Genomic DNA, 14,118 nt, shown 5'->3' on the forward strand with positions numbered 1-14,118 from the left:
TGCAGTCTCTGCTTTTGGTAGGATTAGTATATTTAACATAGTAAATCCAAACTTTTACAGTTCTTGCATGTGGTGGTCTTGTGTCTGTAGATTTTGGGTGGAAAATACATCTATATATTTTAAATGGTTTGTATGAAATGAGGCTAGTCCAGCTTTCAATATTGTCCTTGATTGCAGAATTTGTGTACCTGTGTTCAGGTATGGTCTCTCTCTTTTCCACCCTCCACTCTTTACCTTTTTTTACCTCTGAAATTGCCAAATGACCTCTCCACATTTTTTGAATGAAAAGATTTATTTAGGCTCATACACCATACTCCATGGCTGCTCCTGCTGTGCTTTTCTTCACCCTGTCTGCAATTATGGAGAGGAGTTTTGTGTTATGTGGTCAGACCCAAGTCAGAAGAGCTGTCAGTGGAACTGTTCTATTCAAATTGATTGCATTGTTTTACTAATTCTACATAATATCCAAGAACACAGTCTGGGAGGTTTCTTGCCTGCTGTTTTAAAATATTACATTTAGGTGTTTATTCGTTGAAGAGAGGTACGGGAAGAATAAAGCTGTAGTATATATTTCAATCTAGTAGTGATATTAAATACATTTCAAGTGAAATTGTACTAAGATGGAACTTTAGAGTCTGTGAGCATGTTTAGTAAAGTGACTTCTCAAACACAGAGTATTTTGTAAGTGGAGGTATTTTTGACAGCATTAAATTTTAAACTCCATGAGTGGTTTCTTAGCGAGGGTACGGCCATCAGTCCTAATCCGTGCTTTCAGGGAAGGCATGGAGTGACTTTAGTCAGAGGTTGGAGCTGTGGTTTGAAGGAAGCTGCAGAGGAAGAAAAGCTAACCAGGGTACACTGGTCAGCAGTCAATGGGTGCGCAGGCGCTCAGGAGTTGGGAAATGGGTCCTCTGAGTTGTCTGGGTTGTGGTGTATGCATGGCCTTGGAAACAACCGATAACTGTCACTGTTAGACCTCTTCTGCTCTTCTGTAAAAGCGGTTCTGAATTTTCCATCTGCATTCTCATACACTAACGAGGTAGAGCTGATGAATGTGAACGATGCACAGTACATTGAACCATTACCCTTTCTTGTAATCTCAGTACAAGAGCATAAAATTAATGGTGCAAGAGCATAAAATTAATGGTAGTGGAAGAAGAAAAGTTCAAAACTTCTTTCATGTCATTTTCTGCCAAGCTTTATGTAGGGAATTCTGTTTATTTAGGTGCATGTTTGTTGCAACTGGACGTGCAAGTTTTTACAACTGAAAGGGAGTTTTAAATGTGCTTTTTGGATGTCCCTTCTCTGGAGGCGTTTCAGGGCAGGCTGGATGGGGCTTTGAGCAACGTGGTCTAGTGAGAGTTGTCCCTTCCTGTGGCAGGCAGTTGAAACTGGGTAATCCTGGAAGTCCTTTCCAACCTAAACCATTCAATGATTCTAATTGATACATACGTTAATCTACCTTGTTTATATTAGACATTAGAAGAGACAACAAATGCATCTTTCTGAACTGAAAACATTTCACATTAAAAAATGTGTAGGAAGCGTTATTTTTTTTCCGTATGTTACAGAGCATAAATGTTAGAGTATCTTAACACTGATAATCTCACACATATGTCTTAGACTTATTTAAGTGAATATTCCTTTGGAAAACGTAGCGGAACATCAAACAAGAGAATATTTGCTACATACCTTAATTTTGTCCATGAAATTTCATCTGTAATAAAGTGTTACGTATTTCATGGTACACCTCCTTGTACTGTGCCATTCTCTTACTGATAAGTGCTGATGGAGTCATTTTCTATTGCAAGTTAAAATTATGAATCCCGAAATTAAACTTTCTGAATAGGAGTTATATTCTGTGCCACTTACTTAACAGTAATGCTCTATATAACAAAATGCTGTCTCCAGATTTGGGTCTTTATTTCAGGCTAACACTGACAGAAGACTTATTGATTGACAGTTGTACAGCATTCATGACCATTAGGTTAATTAAAATGTCCACGGGCAATATTCAGGTAAACTAGTCTGGATCTTTCTGGTTAGATGGTAGAGATGTATAGATTCAAATATGGAGATGGCATGGCAGAAAAAAACAAGGAATAGCACACTTAATTTTCAATAAAGTCAAGCTATATTTCAGAAGATTGGGTTTGTTCCTGTTTGTTCATTTGTTTGTTATTTTACAGCGCTTGGGGCTACAGTGTTACAAGCATATGATCAATGTGGTAATGTCCCATAAATATAGAAAAAAATCTTCTAAAATATAATTGTTATTATGATTCTGAACTACTACTGACAAAATGGGGAACATTTGTATTTGTTTTCTAGTCTGTGTGTGTCTGTGTGCCTCTCTCTCTCTCTCTGCCTTTTATAATGAAAGAACCTACTGTGTATGTATAACTTCTTACTTAAATGATTTCTTAAAATCAGTGTCAAAACTCATTCATTTTCATTTGTTCCCATGATAAGATTTACTTATACCGTTGCAACTGATGTGATACTGCTTCATCACTAAGTAAATGACTTCAGAAGTCACATTTTTAATAATTATGCATCTTTAAATAATGTACTTTGGTAAGCAACATTGCTTCCAAAAATTATGCTTAGAGTGATCTCATTTTAATCTCACTGCATGACGTATTCTAATCTTATTCCACAGTTACAATGATCATTATCTTGTAGCTGTAATAGTCTAAATACATATGAGAAACAAGGCTTTTAGGGAGAAATAACATTTTTATTAGTCTAGCTGGTGCAGGCAGAAAATCTAGACAAGATTTTGGCATCTACTGCTTCAGTAGTTGAAGGCATTAGAATTGCATTCCTGACCTGTGTATCATTGCATATGCGGAGCTGGCATTAGCTTTGTGATGTTCGACATGAAAGTTACTCTTTCTGTATCTTCTTTCTGGATCTCTCTTGTCCATGAAATGGAATGTGAAATAATTATTTTTCTTCTCTTTCTTTTTCCCATTTAATATCATTTTTTTTACCCCCTGTTGATCTTGTGTTTCCTTTCTCAGCCTTGCGTCTCCTGGCATCTGCTACTGTCATCTTAATAGCTAGATTTTTGGCTTGTTGCATTAAACTCTCCACAAAGAATTTGTACAGCTAAGTAGCTGGTTTGTTTTTCTGCATCTGAGACCAAATATATCAATTTTGTCTCAAATTGACGTATTCAGTCTCCTTGTTGCCTTTGGCTTCTGTAAATGAAATCATCAGGCTAACTGCTAGTTTTGAGCTTTATTGCAAGCTGGTTGTGCTTGTATAACAAAAAACTGATTGATTGAATGGCACTCTTTGGCAGCTGTTTGTAGCCATTTATAAGAAACAGCATAGAGTAAAACTGATTAAGTTCAAATAAGACCAATGACAACCCCTGGTATATGAACGAAGAGAAGAAAAAATATTGTTTGATTTGATTGGTATTACATTGCTCAAGATGCAAGATGTGATACTCTTAATGGTGGTAGAAATTTTGTGTTGCATTTAGATCTCTGCCATATTTTGGAAAAGGTAGTACCTGAAGCCAGAAAACAGACAAAAAATCAGAAAAGATTGTCAGCTATTTGAGGAAAAAATAAAAGAAATTGTGGATTTTCATACTTCACTGTCCTTAACATTTCTTTCTGGGAATTATGTCTTTGATATGCTGAAATCAGTGTGGAGGCAGTAAAATGAAATGTGGTTTGTGGTATACTCAGTTGCTGACCACCTGTGACAAAAGATGCCACAAATGCTGAAGAACCTACTGAGACAGAACAAGAAGTATAGTATCACATATATCATCAACATCTCTGCTGTATGATGGAGAGCACTTACGCTCATCTTTGGTATTGCAGTACTGCACATTAATGTCAAGATGAAGAAAATTATTAGAACAATTATGCAGTAGCAGGTGGGGCAATTATTTTGGTGAAACAAGTAAGGCAGTGAAAACCTTAAAGCAACGGTGAAAATTTTGTGCATATTACACTTGCAAAGATCATAAAAGAAGGAGTGAAAAATCACTATAGGCAAACTTTACTTTCCACAGTGGAAATTTTGACTTTTGTCAATGATAAAAGTCTTTTCTGTCTGTTGAGAACACTTCAGAATCTGATGTGACAGATTCCTTTTTTTTTTTTTTTATATATACATTGTAGTTTCAGTCCATCATTTCCTCTCTTTGATCACCTGTAAATCTTTTTGGTTTCTACTGTGTAAACGGTGAACTGTATAACATTTTTATGATACATACAGAAGATAGAAAATTGTTTCCCAGTGAAATAGGGCAGTAGTTTCAAACATGATACAAAAATGAATTTTCATTTCTAGATTTGACCAAGATGAGAATGTTTCTGAGTACTTGGTGATAAGACTTTATATTACAATATTTTTAGATTTTTCTCTGTTCAGTAGGATGATTTTTCTATCTTCTATTTAAACTGTAAATATTAAGTTGCATAAAAGGAACCTAAGTCAAACTGTGATTCTCTTTTGCTCTCTTTCTTTTCTGAATTACATTGAATTTTGACAAAAATAATTTTATAAATCATTAATGAGATTGGAAATATTACATTTAATGAATCAAGGATGATACAAATTTCAAACATGTCATTAGTCATCTGTGTTAGTTGTTTAGTCCCTCAGATACGACAGGTAATAACAGGGATAAAAATGGTTGAGACAGCTGGTAATACAAGTTAAAATTTTTGTCTTTGGCCTGCAGGAGAATCCCAATCCCCACATAGCATTCCAGAAAGTGCCACGGCCCACCGAAGGTTCCCACTTGCGGGTTCACATCCTCCCATTCCCCCGGATCAATGAGTGCCGGGTACAGGAGCTGCTTCAGGAAGGCCTTGCAAGGAGTCAGGGTGCTCCCACTGCCACAAGGGGGGACAAGAAGTGTGTTGTTCCGGCAGGTCCTCCTGTTGGTACGTTTACTTGTTCCATGACTTCTACTGTTTCTCATGTTTTGAATGTATGATCAGCATGGCTGCAATGTATTGCTCCCAAGAAAAATACCAAGTTGTTGGAACTTATTCAGAGAAGGGAAACCAAGCTGGTGAAAGGGCTAGAAAACAAGACATATGAGGAAGAGCTGGGGAAATTGGAGTCCTTTAGCCTGGAGAATAGGAGGCTGAGGTGAGACCTTCTCTGTCACTCTTTACTACTACCAGCACTTTCAGCCAGTCAAGGGAAAGGATGATTCCACTCTGCTCTGCACTAGTCTCACCTCAACCAGCTTTTGCAATTCTGCAGTGTAAGGACGTAAACCTATCAGAGAGCCTCCAAAGGTGAAGTACAAAGGTGGTGAAGGGTCTAGAGAGCAAGATGTATGAGGTCCTTGGTTTGCTCAACGCAGAGAAGGGGATACTGAGGAAAGGGCTTTATCCAAAATGTATCTACATATCTTTACCTAAATATAAAGAGCAGATGTAAAACATTTCTTCATTTGGTTTTAATGCCAGAAAAATTGTATTCATCCTAATCATATTCATCAGTCTGGATGATGGCATAAAAAAGTGTATTCAGTAACATGCAGTATACAGCAAGCTAGTAGAGCTTGTAAAAATTATTCAAGGAGGGATTTAGAATTGCAATTTATCATGGAAAATTAGATGACTGATCTCTGTTGAGTGTTGTCCTTCTCTACTCTTTTTCTTCAAAAAATGTGTTGCAGTTGCATGGGCATGCTTAACTGACTAGGCAATGTTTCTTCAGAAATTCATTTTAGGATTTTAATAGGGCAAACATGACCCAGCAATGTCAAACTATTGCAAAAAAGACAAACATCTTAGTAGGATGTATAAACAGGAGTATAATCAGTGAACCCCCTGCAGAAATCCTTTCATTGTAGTCTGTATCCGTTTTTGGACACTGGAAGATCGTCTGCATTTTTGGTTGTGTTGGAGGGAGTCCAGAAAAAGGCAACAAGAATGACCAGTGGCCTGGAGAATGTGACATGTGTAGAAAGATGGAGAGTTGTTTAGACTAAAAATCAGAAGACTGAGGGGACACATAGTAACAGTCTTCAATTATGTAAGATGCTGTTAAAAGGAAGGGAATAATCTGTAGTGATAAGAATTAGTCCATGTAGTTACAACACTGAAGTTATTTGTTAGGGAAAACTTGGTAAAATGGAGATTGTGAGGCATTTGAATGGATTTTTTGGGAAGCCACAGAGTCTGTTATCACAGAACTTTGGGAACTTACTAGACAAACAAGAGGAATAATATAGAATTGATCCTGTCTTGGGACAGTGGGGATGAACTAGATGGCCCCTTGTGACCTATTTCTCTTTGGATTTGTGTAAGAAGAGGATAAACTCCATTTACCTGCCATTGCTTTTGACTGCATCTTCAGATCTTATTGTCTTATCTGCTACTTATATGTTATGTTCTTTAAAAGTGTTTCCAGGCTAAGTGCAAGAAAAAGTTTCCTTTCTTACTGAGCATATATTTATGTCAAAACTTTACATTTTTTCAAATAACTTTCACAGCCATATTCACAACTATCATTAGTGTCAACGTCCTTGTATACTAGGAGCTCATTATCTACAAAAAAAAAAAGGAACTATTCTGCATTTATAGTCTATTTACTAGATTCTCTCATTTTTTTCTTGAAATTCACAGCAGATCACCATGTTAAGAACATAATCTTTAGATCCCAGCAAATTTGAATCTAGAAAAGAGAATACATTTTTGGGGTTTTATTTCATGTCACTGGATTCTTGACATGGCTGAAGAATTCCTTTAGAACAAAATAGCTATCTCCTGCCTGATTTATCCTGTGAAATGTACAAAGCTATATGGTTTGCTTTGGAACAAGTGTGTATATGTATATATCAATTTCTATTTATTTATGTATTTCATTAGCATGTTAACTTCTGAAAATTGGAATCTTGTTATGCCTATAGAAAACCAACAGGAAACATCTACTGCTTTAGTTAAAAATCAGAGTGCTCTCATGCAGGTAGCATAGAAAAAAACCAGATTCTGTGTTTGCATATGTATATGCTTACTGATAGTGTTTGCTTAACAAAATAGAATTGAGGGCACATTGTTTATTTTTAAGAACTTTTGGTATTCTTTGTGACTGTTGCAGAATACATTCATACATGCATATTCTTCTCTTTTTATGTTAGTTTCCATAATGGAAAAAGGAAGCACGGTTTTCAATAGTGCACAAAGGTTGGAAGTTGTTAGAAACTGCATCTCATTCATTTTTGAAAATAAATTTTTGGAGACTGAAAAGGTAATAAAATTAAATTTTAACTTTCCTAAATATGCATAAATTCTCTTAATGAACAAAATGGAGTCTGATCTTGGCATAAATTATGTTTTGTAGTCTTACATTTCAAACTATTATTTTTGTCATTTAAGTGATGAAGTGATAAAATGAATAATCTCAGTGTAATCTTATGTGTAATATGAGGCAAATAAATTTGGGAACTTGAATGCATAAATTTGCTAATTTATACTGCCATTATGAATAGTATTGTCCACATGATTGATTTTTTTAAAGAATAATTGTGTACTGACTAATCATGTTGACACTGAGGCAAGTAAACAGAAGATATATACAAACATTCCACTATTTATCAGCCAATGTTCTTCCAAAATTTTCAGCCCAATTAATTCTGCTGTTTTTTAAAATCAGTAGTTTGATAGAATTCAGAGGTAGATATCAATATAGATAGATAGATACCAAAAAACCTCAGTTTTTTCTCAGATGTTTAAATTGTTAACATCCTTATTTTTTTACATTAAGATGCTGTCCCTTTTTTAGACTCTGCCCATAGAATTTTAATATTTCTATTCTAGAGTGACCACTCAGATACGTACTCAAACCTGATTATGCATCTGAAAATGGCGGTATAATTATTTTCAGAAATTTTTGGATTTCTCAGAATAGTTTCATCTGTGTATATCTGTGAGCTTGCATAAATCAAGATGTGAACCAAGAAACTCTAGTTTGCTAAGATAGCCTATCCAAATGCAGAAGAGAAAAATCCTAATAAAATGTGTAGCTCTCTTTAAAGAGTTTTGAATGCATGTGTTGCACAGTAGTTTTTAACCTCGTTCAACTTGCAGTCAACTAGAAAATTTCAGCAATATTTTCGGACCCTGCCTAGAAAAGTTGTTCTTTCATAATCAGCTGTCTTTTGTTGTTTATCTTTTGCTGTCTATTAAAACTACTCTAAAGGGACACAGTTGATAATCACTGAGGTAGCACTTGCTACATCGTTAAACTGTTGGTATAAATATTTTATTGGCCCTAATTTAGGGTAAACTTCATAGAAGTCTTGTGGCTCAGTGCTATGAGTGGTATGCATCGTTTAAAACCATTTGTCATTCACTGTTTATCAAAAAACCATGCTAGCTGGCCTTGATATGCGAACTTAAGACCTAGCCTGGCTGGTACAGATACAGAATGTGCTTTCATGCATAGTAATCCTTTTCTGATTTCCTGTTCATTTTGTGCCTTTCTATATTCACTTGTTTCCATTTAGAGATGTAGATGAGAGATGTTGTTTAATGCACTAGAAAAGAAAACCAAGGTGGAAAGTAAAGATTATACTTATAGTCTGAATTTGCTTGAGTCTATTACATGAAAATTTGATATTCAAGTCTGAAAGGCATTCAGATACTGTGCGTACTATGACTTAATGTTTCCTGATAAAGAATATATGACACTCATTGTCTTGCAATTTCATGTTTGTGAAGTTAGATTTTCTTTTCTCCAGACCTTGCCTGCAGCTCTGAGAGCCCTGAAGGGAAAGGCAGCCCGGCACTGCCTGACACAGGAATTAGGCCTGCATGTTAAACAAAATCGAGCGATACTGGACCATCAGCAGTTTGACTACATAGTACGAATGATGAACTGTGCTTTGCAGGTACAGTGTGGGAAGGTTTGGTTCTTTGTCTTGTTGTTATTGTGATAAGCAAAAAATCGTTTATGGTAATGTAGAGAAGCAAAATGATTGAATTATAGGACCACATACTACAGTGAGGTGGCTGATATTAGGTGAGAGTGATTTAACACATTTTGTATTTGGAAGGATAAAGGAGAAAATGCAAAGATCTATACTGATTCGCATAGTATGAAAAATAGAAAAGAAACTGTTTCAATTCTTATTAATTTAGATAGCATTTAGATTCAGAATTAAGTATTGGAGAGATTCATAATAGCTTTACGTACTTTTTTATGAATAGTGTTAACTTTTCTGGGTAGTTTTCAACTATGAGTTCCTAAAATGTGTAACACCTGCTGCACAGTTTAGGAAAAGGTAAGTTTTTCTTCTTCTTTGTCTCAAGTGCAAACATATTTCAAGAAAAAAAGAAACCTTCCATTATTCATAGTTGTAGCTGTGCTTTTCTGTCATGTCAGAAACTCACTTTCTTTGGTGTTTCATTTAATCTATACAATTCTACAGATAATTTGCTGGTAAGTAAGTTATAAACTTTTTAGCAGGTAGCTATGAGAATAAAATACGTGTATGACTTCTTTTGATCTTCATTTGATTCATTGTTCTGATTTAACCATATGATAAATGTAATGTTGCACCTGCTATATATTCCGGAGTCATAAATTTTCCTTCGAACCAGAAAACAGAATTTTCTAGAAGTACCACAAATTTTGGTCCTACTCTAGAAGTAGTTCTGAGGAGGAAAAAAAAAATCAGAGTTTTAGACAATAGGAAGGAGATACAAATGTCTTTATTTGCCATATCTTAACAGATAGAAAATGCTGAGTTGAAGAAATTTTCTTTTCTGAGGACTTTTAACTTTTTTTTTCTTCTTTAACTTTTAATGAAGTCAGCACTTGCAGTTTTTCTGTTTGTGAAATTAATGTTCACTCTAGAATGATTTTAGTCCTTCTGGGATCTTCAAATGTTCATAGAAATAAATGTCTGTAAAGTCATACTGAAGTAAAACGGAATGATTGTTATTTTTCTTAAAAAATGTAGCAAAATTAACTCAAATCATGCAGAGGAAACAAATATATGGATTAAGGAGGCACAGGGTGGGGTTATTTTTTCCCCTTTTTTTTTTTTTTTTTTTTTTTTTTTTTTGTATCTTTGAAATGTAAGATGGAAATTTCCATTTCTCAGTAGTAAGCTTAGCCAATGTGAAAACATCTGAACTCCTGACACTGGGCAGCTAGTTAGTATTCACTACATCCACTTTTATGACATATGAAATTATTTATTAAGATAAAAGCTTGATTTATAATTTGTCTGTGCACTTTGTTCAAACTTTGGAACAATATGTAAATTATGTTCAAACTTTGGAACAATATGTAAATTATGACATTTTTGGAGCTTCTCTGTATCAGTTCAAGACAAAAATATATTATTAAGAAAATAGTTAAGCTTGTCCTTGCTGCAAAGAGTCTCAGCAAGTCAGCATTTTGCTGTAGAGGAATGAATCTTGTTAGCTGCAGGTCATGAGACCAAGGAGCTTAAACAGTGTCTATTAGAAAAATACAGAAACTTGATTTTAGAAATGTGATCATAACTGAAAATGTAGTCATGCTTTTATTTAGAATGCCAAATTAGTGATGATGGAATTTGGGGGGATTAGACTGCAATATTGCTTTAAGACCTTGCAGAACCATTGGTATTGTAGAAACTGTGTCCTTGAATGCCCTATCTCAGATTTTTTTTGTTAACATTATTGCTTTTTCCAATTGGTTTCTCCAAAATAGAAACAAATGTTGTTATTACCATGGGGCATATGGCAGCAAATATGAAAGCTTGAGGCAGGGAGGACCCAAGGGGCATAGGTGATAGTTTGGGCACAGTCCTGGCGCTCAACTGGTCTTGCTGCACGTGGTGGGTTGAGCTGGGATGTGTATGCAGTACGTCCCATCTTGATGGTTTTCCCTGGGGAAAGAAACAGTCTCATGTGGCTCATTTCCTCATGAGATAGGAACTCTGATGCTCTCCAGCCAGCAAACTTCTGCTACTGATAATGTGAATAATGTGTACAGATTGGTTGCTTCTGTATCTTTTGAACGTGAAACTGTATGATTGGCATGTACAAAAATCTTTGTCTTACTGGGAACAGTACCACATATTACAAAATCAGGAAGATTGCATTCTTACAGTTTATTGCTCATCTCTCCATTGCTGTTCAAGATTTTCCTGGTTTGTAGTGTTTGTAGTGTCAAGTTTTTTTATGTGTGTTGCTTTTTTTTTTTTTTTTTTTAATTGAATGCACTTGCTTGCTTTACTTGAGTCTATTAAAATGAAGGTCAGATACTTTTCCAGAACTTCTATCATTTCAGAACTTTTCATCAATCAAATGATGAAAAGTAGTATATTAACACAATGCTAGTGATAATCCCACTATGTATATTGTTGCTTGTTGCTAGTCTCTTTATACCTGGTGTGACGTTTGCTGCCATAATGCTTGAAAATAGACTAAGATAGAGGAACAAAATACTCATAGCATTGCTTCAAGTTCGTAGCTGTTTTATTTCAGTGAAATATAAGTTATGTTGTAGTTCCCCAAGTATCTGATCTCTAACCATTTTGCAACTGGGAGGAAGGGAAGAAAAGAGTATTTCACTGCTTTCTGTTGAGATGACAAAACTTGTGCTTGCCAGATCTCTGGTGTTTGTCAACATGAGTCTCTCAGTCCAAGTGTGGCATTCTTTTCAACTATTCTTCTTTAGCCTATTTACAGTTTGAAACTAACAAGCAAGACCCTGCTGCAAATTTTCAATAGGCCCATGGTATATGGAATTGTACAAGAAAACTTCAGATTAATTTACCTCCTTTATCAAGTGCAGAGTTGCATATCAATTTGTATGGTAGATGTTAGACAGCTGTACAAACACAGTTAAGATAAGTTATGATGCAGTGAGTCAATACTACAGTGTGAAAAATGTGGTTTACTGTTTTCTGTTTCTGTTTGTGAAGTGCTGACCGTCTACTGCTGCTGAAATGCAAATGTAAGAGTTATTTCTGATCATTCATAGTAATATAAAAATCAAAATGTCATGTAGATTCATTTAAGCTCACTCTCTTGGGGTTGAGTAGTCATTGGCCAAGTGCTAAAAACGTTACTTTCATTCTCTGAGTAAGAATTCTTCCCCTTACAAATCATGCATTCTGACAAGCATTTAAAGCAACCTGTACTACAGCAGCGGTTAGTATCTGTGATAGCAGAAGATAAATGTTATGTTCTTTTCCATATGTTATATAACTAAATTACTGTTAAAAGGCATTTATGTGAACATGTTGATTGACAACTTATTCATACAGGTAGCAATATAATGTGAAAAATGTGAAAATCTTTCTTCAGAAATGGTTTCTGTAGTGTTTGCTTTCTGCTGTTGTGGTTACCTCAGAATAATTTGCAACTACACACAAATTTCTATTTTAAGGTTTTCATTTTCTCTAATGAAATATTTTTCATTATTTTCACATTTTTAGAAAAGGCTGCCAGAACTAATTCTTAAGGATCTAAAAAGGCTTTATGTTAGCAGAGGAGTCCTTTTGCTACATAATTACATTTTGAGCAATAGGTTTTATTGTTAATGCAGATTAAGAAATAATGGCCAAAACCATGTTGAGGTCAATTTTTCATACTTAGCCATTAATTTTTCTCAGAATTCAGTTTTGCAAATACTGTCCAATAACAAGAAAGATTTTATTACTCCTAAGAGAAAATCAACCATGTGTGTGTCATATGATTCAAATTCTTGGCAATATAAAGGTTAAATGAACTAGCATTTCTCATATTTTATGTTGAAAACTACATTGCCAAACATCTTTCTTTGGAGGGTGATAGGAGGTCTTTCTTTCAGCCTTTTATTCCATGGCCTGCCATTTGTTACTTGGTTTGTGTTCCTGGAACCAAGCGCTTTCAGAAATGATGGTTGAACAGCAGCACTATTGTAAAGTATTTTAAGGTATTTCAAAACAGAGAAAACATTTCACAAATTAAAATCCTCGCAGTTTGAGAAGACTGTGCTTAACTCTATTAATTAGTCAGTTCTTAGCAACTAGATCTTTTTCATAGCCATGGCGTTATATAAATTACTGCATCCTGCTGTCCCCGGGTTTGGTGGGAATGCCTTTGTCTGGGAGTGGGGCAGCGGGGCTTCTCCTCAGGCAGTGACCCTGTGCAGTGGGCGCTGCTCTCTACCTGGCAGCTTCCAGCCCTTGCTTCTGGTAAGCTGAAGTAACTCTGACTTCTGCTCAATCTTATTATTTCAGTACAATTATTACAGGACAGGAGGGTGTTTTTGCTAATAAAAGTATCAGCGGAGATGCTTGAGTGCTGGCGCTGCTGGCTGCTGTGGCTGGTTGCTGCTTTGCTGTGGGGCTCTGAACCGGCTGGGATCAGCTGCGATTTTACATGGCATTTCCAAAGCAGTGTAAGCATTTTGGGGGAAAAATACAGAATATAGAGCATCCCAGTGGCAGATGGCTGATCTGCAGCGGTGTTGTGTTGTTTTCGGTCAGATCCTACGTGGCTTGCAGATAGGTTAACTTGGATGTTGTGTTGAAAGCACGTAGCTTCGTGGAGCTTGGCGTGGTATGCTCTGACTGCTCTTAAGTGTTCATTACTGTTAATTGCATCCTTGTGGTTGCTGCACATTTCTAATAACTCTGTGTTCTAAATGTTTTTGGTCATCTTGATGAAAAGCAGACATGTGCATGTATGCTACTCACTGTTGTAAATAAAATAAGTCTGGTTTAGGAATTGTGTTATACTGCTGTGTAGTGACTCTGGAGCCTGTTCATGAAAGAGATGAAAGGTAAGTAGTTGTTTTTTTTTCTAAAGATGCTCCTTGATGTTTAAAAGGGTAGGCATTTTGCATAAAGCAACTTATGTGAAATCAGTGACTTCTGTTATCACAAGTTTTCCATGTATTTCTTCCATCTTTTTATTAAATATAAAATATTTGTATTTAGAATGTAATATATGTATATAATGTGTTTTTCATAACAAGGACATAATTCAGTGTAGATTTGTGTATAATACTGTTAAGCACACGTACATGCACTTCATCCATATTGTGTCACTTTTTATATACAGTAACAAAGAAAATACGATGTAGTATTGATGTTCAGTACCCAATCATTGAACATACTTCTGTGGCATCCCATAT

The 14,118-nt window shown here is 35.5% G+C and overlaps 1 protein-coding gene across 4 annotated transcripts in view; it reads left to right on the forward strand.

The window, feature by feature from the left end:
* Positions 1-14,118, forward strand: part of SBF2 (SET binding factor 2) — a gene marked incomplete at both ends in the record, with an annotated part of 234,361 nt that overhangs the window by 139,966 nt on the left and 80,277 nt on the right. For all 4 annotated transcript variants that reach the window (XM_079536628.1, XM_079536630.1, XM_079536631.1 and 1 more), the window contains 3 exons: positions 4,715-4,919; positions 7,133-7,242; positions 8,735-8,884. In XM_079536628.1, the coding sequence (XP_079392754.1) occupies positions 4,715-4,919; positions 7,133-7,242; positions 8,735-8,884 (465 nt within the window). The remainder of the gene's footprint in view (positions 1-4,714; positions 4,920-7,132; positions 7,243-8,734; positions 8,885-14,118) is intronic.

Source organism: Tetrao urogallus (assembly GCF_951394365.1).
Source record: "Tetrao urogallus genome assembly, chromosome: 6".
NCBI lineage: Eukaryota > Metazoa > Chordata > Aves > Galliformes > Phasianidae > Tetrao > Tetrao urogallus.